The sequence below is a fragment of the Penaeus chinensis genome, chromosome 4 (genome assembly GCF_019202785.1).
Source record: "Penaeus chinensis breed Huanghai No. 1 chromosome 4, ASM1920278v2, whole genome shotgun sequence".
NCBI lineage: Eukaryota > Metazoa > Arthropoda > Malacostraca > Decapoda > Penaeidae > Penaeus > Penaeus chinensis.
In genome coordinates, this window is record NC_061822.1 from 6,038,631 (window position 1) to 6,048,630 (window position 10,000).

At 41.0% G+C, this 10,000-nt stretch overlaps 2 protein-coding genes across 2 annotated transcripts in view; one reads left to right on the forward strand and one right to left on the reverse strand.

Moving 5' to 3' along the window:
- Window positions 1–1,229, forward strand: part of LOC125024961 (innexin inx3-like) — an 8,161-nt gene extending 6,932 nt beyond the window's left edge. Inside the window, exon 7 of the mRNA XM_047612759.1 lies at window positions 1–1,229. This exon is cut by the window's left edge and continues 690 nt beyond it. The gene's annotated coding sequence lies outside the window, so the exon portion shown is untranslated.
- Window positions 1,230–1,466: 237 nt separating this feature from the next.
- LOC125024962 (innexin inx2-like) overlaps window positions 1,467–10,000 on the reverse strand; it is a 9,956-nt gene continuing 1,422 nt past the window's right edge. The window contains exons 2-7 of the mRNA XM_047612760.1: window positions 9,511–9,728; window positions 8,031–8,164; window positions 6,191–6,353; window positions 3,794–3,955; window positions 2,889–3,002; window positions 1,467–1,754 (exon numbers count right to left, since the gene is read on the reverse strand). Of these exons, the coding sequence (XP_047468716.1) occupies window positions 1,548–1,754; window positions 2,889–3,002; window positions 3,794–3,955; window positions 6,191–6,353; window positions 8,031–8,164; window positions 9,511–9,728 (998 nt within the window). The 3' untranslated portion in view covers window positions 1,467–1,547. The remainder of the gene's footprint in view (window positions 1,755–2,888; window positions 3,003–3,793; window positions 3,956–6,190; window positions 6,354–8,030; window positions 8,165–9,510; window positions 9,729–10,000) is intronic.

Here is a 10,000-nt window from a genome sequence, read left to right on the forward strand (position 1 = left end):
GTCTGTCTGATCATAAGTTTAGCTGTCTATATTTTTGTATATCTCTTTATCTACATATCTCTCTAACTTTCTATCTGTCAGTTTACATATATGTGTATCTATCCACCTTTGTATCATTTTTTTATGTCTTTCTATCTACACTTTAATCTATAACTATCTACGAATCAATCTATAGTTATCTATCTATCCACCTAATATTCACATACCAATCAATATTCACACATCTATCATGTATTCAAAGTACAAAATCTAAAAAGAAAAAAATCTATCCATCTATCAACAGCAAAAAAACAAACAAACAAACAAAAAAATAAACTCATTATCACAACCTTTTAAAAATGGCCGCCTGTATCGAGAAGACATCTACAAAGGCGACTTCTCAGCTTAGTTATCAGAGAAACCGTTACATGATAATGAATAATCATTAAGACAAGGTCCCCATAGCGCTTATGAGTTTCTCTGTCAACAACTGATAAAGGTTGATATGAAACTGCTAGCACGTAATATTGGTATTTCCAACCGCCTTTTGGATTTACATTAAGCCAACTTAGATAAGATGGTAATATATATTCCCCAATTGATGGATATGATGTAACAGGGTTTTGAAGAAAACAGTATTTATTTAGCAGGGCTTTGAAGAAAACAATATTTATTTAGCAGGGCTTTGAAGAAAACAATATTTATTTAGCAGGGCTTTGAAGAAAACAATATTTATTTAGCAGGGCTTTGAAGAAAACAATATTAATTAGCAGGGCTTTGAAGAAAACAATATTTATTTAGCAGGGCTTTGAAGAAAACAATATTTATTTTACAGGGCTTTGAAGAAAACAATATTAATTAGCAGGGCTTTGAAGAAAACAATATTATTTAACAGGGCTCTGAATAAAGCAATGTTTATTTTACAGGGCTTTGAAGAAAACAATGTTTGTTTTATAGGGCTTTGAAGAAAACAATATTTATTTAACAGGGCTTTGAAGAAAGCAATTCTTATGTAACAGGGTTTTGAAATCAGAAACTGGTCAATGTCATGTAACAGGGTTTCGAAATCTCAAACAGATGGATATTTAGGTCTTTTATTGAGGAATCCCTTTCCTCTTTGTCCATTGAATTAGCTATAGTATTCCCTTTATTACAGTTTTTTTTAAATAAGGTACAAAAAGTTTTTTCTTTTTTTGTATTTACATTTCTTTATCATCCATCTCTATCTGTCTGCCTCTCTCTCTCTCTCTCTCTCTCTCTCTCTCTCTCTCTCTCTCTCTCTCTCTCTCTCTCTCTCTCTCTCTCTCTTTCTCTCTCTCTCTCTTTCTCTCTGTCTCTTTTCTCTCTCTCTCTCTCTCTCTCTCTCTCTCTCTCTCTCTCTCTCTCTCTCTCTCTCTCTCTCTCTCTCTCTCTCTCTTGCTCGCTCGCTTACTCGCACTCCCTTTCTATCTCTCTCTTTCTAACGCTCCCTCTCTTCGCCCTTTTCTTTCCCTCCTTTTCTCTCTCTCTCTCTCTTTCTAACCCCCCTAACCCCCCTCACTCCCTTCCCCTCCCCTCGCACGCTCCCCTCAGAGCGGCATCCTCTCCCTCTCGTATTCGTGCACGGGTATCGTGTCCGTAGATTTGGTCTGCTCGTTGGCGAAGAACTGGAGGAACTCACTGAAGACAGTCCCTTCCATGTTCTTCCCGAGGCTGACCAGGAGGAACCACTCGCTCAGAGAGGATTCCCTCATGATCGCTGTGACGTCGGAGTGGCAGGTCTTCCTCACGTACAGCTGTGGGGGGGGGGGGGGGGAGGGGAGGAGAAGGGGGAGAGGGCGGGGTAGGAGTGGAGGTGAGAGGGGGGTGAGACGGGGTGAGAATGTGGGGAAGAGGAAGGTAGGGGGAGGGCGTGAGGGCAAGGGAGGGGGAGGGGGAAAGAGAGCGGGGTAGGGGTGTGGGTGAGAGGGGGTGAGAATGTGGGGAAGAGGAAGGTAGGGGGAGGGGGTGAGGGGAAGGTAGGGTGAGGGGGTGAGGGGAAGGTAGGGGGAGGGGGAAAGAGAGCGGGGTAGGGGTGTGGGTGAGAGGGGGTGAGAATGTGGGGAAGAGGAAGGTAGGGGGAGGGGGTGAGGGGAAGGTAGGGTGAGGGGTGAGAGGGTGGGAGTGAGAGAAAAGGGATGGGAGGTGAGAGATGATGAGAAAGTAGGGTGGAGAAGAGTGGGGGAAGGGAAAGGTAGGGAAAGGAGGGGTAGAGGTAAGATAGGGGAAGAGTTGAGAGGAATGGGTAAGAGAGAGGGGGGGGGGGGTGAGAGGGTAAATGGGGGTGGGAGGTGAGGTTAGGGAGAGGGAGGGATGGCGAGAGAGGGAAACAGGTCAGAGGTTAGTCACTGGTTATGACGATGAGTGGCATGGACAGAATGTGTTGATAATGTGAATGATGAATTGTCTCAGAAAATGGATGTCTTTTAATTTGTCTATTCGTCTATATGTATATTACATCTATCTGTATATATACATCTATATCTATATCTGTCTGTCTGTATATCTATGTATCTATCTATCTATATAAATTCATATATGCATGAATTAATAAAAAAAAATATATAAGTATATGCATGTATATATATGTATACACACACACATACACACACACACACACACACACACACACACACACACACACACACATATATATATATATATATATACACACACATATATATACATATATATATACATATATATATACATATATATAAATATATATATATATATATATATATATATATATATATATATATATGTTTATACACACACACACAAAAAAAAAATATTTGGGAGTGAACAACAACTAATATTACTAAGAAATTATATAATGGCATGACAAAATCAAAATATTTGACAAACTATCAATACAAAAGACCAACTACCTTTAGAACAGCCACTCTAAGACACGGCAAGAGCATGACGAGGAGACGGTAGACGACCCAGACCGCCGTCAGCGCCGTCAGGGCGACCAGCCACACCCACAGGAACAGGTAGATCTGTGGGGGAGGAGGTGAGGGCGCTTGGGTTAAGGTATAAGTCCTTTCTGAGGAGTAGAGGTCTTCTTAACATACTGCATGATATTTGAAATTATGCACACACACACATGCACACCCACACACACACACATACGCACACACAGACACAGACACACACTCACACACACACACACACACACACACACACACACACACACACACACACACACACTCACACACACACACCCACACACACACACACAGACACTCACACACAACTCTCAGAATCCGCCAACCCCCTCACAATACTCCCAAGAAAGTCACTCGAAAGAGAGAGACACTTAAACGAGAGAGAGAGACACTTAAACGGGAGAGAGAGACACTTAAACGGAAGAGAGAGACACTTAAACGGGAGAGAGAGAGACACTTAAACGGGAGAGAGAGACACTTGAGAGAGAGAGACACTTAAACGGGAGAGAGAGACACTTAAACGGGAGAGAGAGACACTTGATAGAGAGAGACACTTAAACGGGAGAGAGAGACACTTAAACGGGAGAGAGAGACACTTAAACGGGAGAGAGAGACACTTGAGAGAGAGAGACACTTGAGAGAGAGAGACACTTGAGAGAGAGAGACACTTACACGGGAGATGGAGACACTTACACGGGAGAGAGAGACACATGAGAGAGAGAGACACTTCAACGGGAGAGAGAGAGACACTTGAGAGAGAGAGACACTTAAAAGGGAGAGAGAGACACTTACACGGGAAAAAGAGAGACACTTAAAAGGGAGAGAGAGACACTTAAACTCGCCTTCTCATTGATGATGTTGGTGGCGATGAGGCACATGACGTCGCGGATCTGGATGGTGCCCGAACTGCCGAAGCTCCTGAAGGTGCACTTGGCCATCCGCGGGAACACGAAGGCCATCGGGTCTGTCCTGTTCTCGGGGTCCATGCCGGCCACCTGGAGCACCTGCGGGAAGAGGTGAAGGTGGTTTGTTGGTCCTCGAATTGAGGGCGACGATTATAGGCTATATTCTTATGTATTTTCAGGCTTTAAGTTCAATGTGATAATAATGCTACGTTCGTATGTATTATTATCCCTTGAATCGAGGGTGATGGTAATGCTATATTCGTAGATGAGACACGTCTACTTATAAGGACTTATATTACTGACAGAGATATGAGTCTGATAAGAATTCTTTATAAGCACAGTGGCATTTTTTTCTTTTTTTTACAATATTGGGATTTCAATATTATCCTTTTGAAATTGTAATCATGTTGAACGTTATCAACATTATGGCTGCCGTTATGATTGACATTATTTTATTATCGTATATGCATATGTAGTTATCCTAATTATTATTAAATCTATTATCATGATGAATGCACTGATGATCATCATTATCGCGATTGTAATGATTATAATGATCACCACTGATGTGATTAGTATTATGATAATAATTATTATTATCATTGTTAATATTATCATTGTTATCATTATTATTATTATCATTATCACCATTATCATCATCATTATCATCATAATTATCATCATCATTATCATCATTATTATCATTATAATTTTATTATTATTATTATTATTATTATTATTATTATTACTACTACTACTTCTACTACTATTATTACCATTATGATTATTATTATTATTATTACTACTCCTACTATTACTACTACTTCTATTATCACCATTATCATTATTATCATTATCATTATAATTACTAATATTATAATCATCTTCATCAGCATCTGTTATAAACATCATCATTAACAACACAAAAGTAAAACAAATATAGACACTAAACTGGAAATAAATAGAAATATCAATATACACAATAAATATAGATATAAATGTATCGATATACACAGCAAACTGAAAATCAAGGAAAAGTATCAATTTGCAACTTACACTAGCACCGAAAAAAATTCAAAGAACGCACCAATTTGCAACTTCACTAGTACCAAAATAGCTTCAAAAACGCACCAATTTGCAACTTCACTAGTACCAAAATAGCTTCAAGAACGCACCAATTTGCAACTTCGCTAGTACCAAAATAGCTTCAAGAACGCACCAATTAGCAAATTCACTAGTACCAAAATAGCTTCAAGAACGCTCCAATTTGCAACTTCACTAGTACCAAAATAGCTTCAAGAACGCTCCAATTTGCAAATTCACTAGTACCAAAATAGCTTCAAGAACGCACCAATTTGCAACTTCGCTAGTACCAAAATAGCTTCAAGAACGCACCAATTTGCAACTTCACTAGTACCAAAATAGCTTCAAGAACGCTCCAATTTGCAACTTCACTAGTACCAAAATAGCTTCAAGAATGCACCAATTTGCAACTTCACTAGTACCAAAATAGCTTCAAAAACGCACCAATTTGCAACTTCGCTAGTACCAAAATAGCTTCAGGAACGCACTAATTTGCAACTTCACTAGCACCAATATAGCTTCAAGAACGCACCAATTTGCAAATTCACTAGTACCAAAATAGCTTCAAGAACGCTCCAATTTGCAACTTCACTAGTACCAAAATAGCTTCAAGAACGCACCAATTTGCAACTTCGCTAGTACCAAAATAGCTTCAAGAACGCACCAATTTGCAACTTCACTAGTACCAAAATAGCTTCAAGAACGCACCAATTTGCAACTTCGCTAGTACCAAAATAGCTTCAAGAACGCACCAATTTGCAACTTCGCTAGTACCAAAATAGCTTCAAGAACGCACCAATTTGCAACTTCACTAGTACCAAAATAGCTTCAAGAACGCTCCAATTTGCAACTTCACTAGTACCAAAATAGCTTCAAGAATGCACCAATTTGCAACTTCACTAGTACCAAAATAGCTTCAAGAACGCACCAATTTGCAACTTCACTAGTACCAAAATAGCTTCAAGAACGCACCAATTTGCAACTTCGCTAGTACCAAAATAGCTTCAAGAACGCACCAATTTGCAACTTCGCTAGTACCAAAATAGCTTCAGGAACGCACTAATTTGCAACTTCACTAGCACCAATATAGCTTCAAGAATGCTCCAATTTGCAACTTCCCCAGTACTAAAATACCTTCAAAGAATGCACCAAATTGGCAACTTCCACTAGCACCAAAACAGCTTCAAGAACGCACCAATTTGCAACTTTACTAGCACCAAAATAACTTCAAAATAAATTCAAAGAACTTACATTAGTACCATACGTGAGAAACTCCCCGCCAAGGAACCAATCCGTGAAGTACACCGTGGACAGCACAACCACCAGGTTCAGAGCCTCGCACAGGAAGAACTTTAAGACCCAACGCTTGTGCTGATCCATGTGGTTCTGGATGTAGGAAGACAGCACCCGGTACCTGTGTGAAGAGGGGTGGGTGGTAGGTGGGTGGTAGGTGGGTGGGAGTTGGTGGGAGTTGGTGGTAGGTGGGTGGGAGTTGGTGGTAGGTGGTTGGGAGTTGGTGGTAGGTGGTTGGGAGTTGGTGGTAGGTGGGTGGGAGTTGGTGGTAGGTGGGTGGTAGGTGGGTGGTAGGTGGGTGGGAGTTGGTGGTAGGTGGGTGATAGATGAGTGGTAGGTGGGTGGAAGTTGGTGGTAGATGGGTGATAGATGAGTGGTAGGTGGGTGGGAGTTGGTGGTAGATGGGTGATAGATGAGTGGTAGGTGGGTGGGAGTTGGTGGTAGGTGGGTGGGAGTTGGTGGTAGGTGGGTGGGAGTTGGTGGTAGGTGGGTGGGAGTTGGTGGTAGGTGGGTGGGAGTTGGTGGTAGATGGGTGATAGATGAGTGGTAGGTGGGTGGGAGTTGGTGGTAGGTGGGTGGGAGTTGGTGGTAGGTGGGTGGGAGTTGGTGGTAGGTGGGTGGGAGTTGGTGGTAGGTGGGTGATAGATGAGTGGTAGGTGGGTGGGAGTTGGTGGTAGGTAGGTGGGAGTTGGTGGTAGGTGGGTGGGAGTTGGTGGTAGGTGGTTGGGAGTTGGTGGTAGGTGGGTGGGAGTTGGTGGTAGATGGGTGATAGATGAGTGGTAGGTGGGTGGGAGTTGGTGGTAGGTGGTTGGGAGTTGGTGGTAGGTGGGTGGGAGTTGGTGGTAGATGGGTGATAGATGAGTGGTAGGTGGGTGGGAGTTGGTGGTAGATGGGGGATAGATGAGTGGTAGGTGGGTGAGAGTTGGTGGTAGGTGGGTGATAGATGAGTGGTAGGTGGGTGGGAGTTGGTGGTAGATGGGGGATAGATGGTGGTAGATAGGTGGGAGTTTGATTGTGTGCGTTTATTATGGGCTCACATTTGATGGGCTGTGTATGTGCGTTTTTTTGGTTTTGTTGGGCTGTGTATGTGCGTTTTTGGGGGTTTTATTGGGCTGTGTATATGCGTTTTTTGGGGTTTTATTGGCTGTGTATGTGCGTTTTTACCTGGTTGAATGGTGTTGCAATTATGTGCGTTTTGAATTAATTGAGTTTTGTTTCAGTGCTTTTTCGGTGTTGCTGGATTTTAGTTATGCGCTTTTTAAATATAATGGAGTTTCATTTAAGTCAATTTTAGGGGTTTTAGTCGGATTTCAATTGCGTTCTTTGTTTCCTGATATATGGAAAGGAAGGAATTATTAATTACGTAAGATATAATACTATTTTCAGGAGAAAAAAAAATACACTGCATAACATTTATGACGAGTAATAACATATTCTCAGAAAAAAAAAACACTATTGGTGAGGATAATGGCGTTGATATTATAACTGATATCATCCTGGGTTCGAAAAATACAATCAAAGAACATATGATATTCACGATAACAAAGATATGGCAAAATATGAGAACGAATCGAACGAGCGAAATGTCTTGTATTGGGTACGGTAATAATAATGGTGATGAAGATCATGATTATGACGAAGAACATAATGATAATCATGGTAATGAAGACGATGACCGAAATAATCACAAATAATGAAACCTAAACATACAGAAGAACAGTAGTAGGAATCCGAACAGCGAAGAACACATTATTTCATCATCTAAGAGGGAAATAAAAAGAACACAACAAAGCACTACCTTTCGTCGCGGCTGAAGTACGGCTTCATTTCCCTGCCGAGGTAGTCCCTGATGGAGAGGTCCTGGATGACCGTCTTGAAGAGGCCGCCCTCCCACTGCTTCCAGAGCCAGTGCGGCGCGTAGAACAGCAGGCTCTTGGGATGTATGTATGTATGTATATGTATATATATATATATATATATATATATATATATATATATATATGTATGTATATATGGTCGGGTTCAGGTTTCTTTATGTATGAATATATATATATAAAATATGTATTCCAAAAATAATAAAGATAGTGTGCGATTTTAGTTAGTAGTTTGTACGTAAATATAAAAAACAAAACAAAAAAAAACGGTCGGATTGAGGTTTCTTTATACATAAATGTATATAAAAAATAGTGTTTCAAAAATTACTAAAAAATAGTGTGCGATTTTGACAGTCTGAAAAATCCGGTCTGATCAAGGTTTCTTGGTAAAAAAGAAAAAAAAGAAAAAAAATATATATATATATATATAAATTGGATAGTTTAAATCTGTTTGCTCCGTTAAAGATAGGTGCATGTATCTTTTCTGGATTTTTTTAAAGAGGATAAACACGGTCGGCGGTTTCCTAGGACAGCATTTCCTAATCTGGAGAACATTTACCCTTCGGATTCCAAAAGGGTAAATCCTTTATACGAAAACAACAGCAACGCGGAACACTTTTTATTTGTTTTATTGTGGCGATACTTTTCGGCAAGTATAAAAAAAATCCACTTCATTTTTGCGCTACGAATCCTCCTGTCGAATCGCACGGCAGGTGTAGGTTTCTGGAGGAGGGGGGGGGGGGGGGTATTTTGCAAGTAAATTCTTCTTCTTCTTTCTTGGTAAAGGGTTTTAGACTAATGCTAGTAAATTCAGTTTTTTTTTTTTTAAATTCAGTGTTTGGTTCCGCATCCACGAGAAGAAAGAAATTGGCAAGGGTGACCTGGCTGGAGGATTAATCACCAAAATTGGAAACCAATGTTGAAGGAAAAGCTTAGGTCACACGAGCGTTTTTTTTTTTCGGAGATAAGTCAGCGGTAATTTAAACTTTTCCTCTTCACACAACTTCTGAGTTCGCATAATATCCAGCTTTGTCATAAGTAGAAGCTGCACAAGTAACACTATTCATAGACATTTCAGTTAATACGATTCTTAAAAATATGTTACATTATATATCCTTATATTTATCCTCCAAACGAACTTCTTGCAGCAAATTATGATACACACTTCTATTATTTCTTATTTGCAACCACGAACGAACCCACATACGTTATTTTAGTAATCGCTGAGCCTCCATTTCTACAACAGACGACACATAAACAAAAGAGGGTCGCGCGGGCAATCTTGGACGCCATCTCGTGTGACTCGTTCAAAAGCTAAAACCCTCTATGACGCCGACTCGACATAAGAGACAAAAAGAAACACAAACCCTCTCTAAAAATCACACACACACAGAAGAAAATCACCTGCGCAAACAGCACGAACGGCACCCACTGGTAGTACGAGTGGAAGGTGAATTCGTCGCCGGGTTCGGGGGGCCCTACACCCGGGTGGGGCACCTGGACCCCCACTTGCTTCCCGTGCAGCCTGTCCACCGTGAAAGTGCCCATGATGAAGCAGTAGCTGTCCACCACGTCTTTGAAGGAATCCGAGCCGACGCTCGTGATGCAGTCGATCTTTTTGCCTGCAGAAGGAAAGGACGATGAGGTTGGAGAATGGGTTTCGAGGAATGAATTAACGGGCGATGGAGACACGGCTTCGAGACGTAGGTCTGGTTTCGGAAATGGGGGGTGGGGGAGGGGGAGGGGGTGACGCATTTTCCGAGGGGAGGCTTCATGATTTTGTCTTCCATTACGTATTAATTTTAGTTATTCTTCAACCACTTGATACTTTTTTCTTCTATTTTTTGAAAGGAAAATGCAAGTGAGAGATTGGTAAACATTGGCCTCGTGTAAC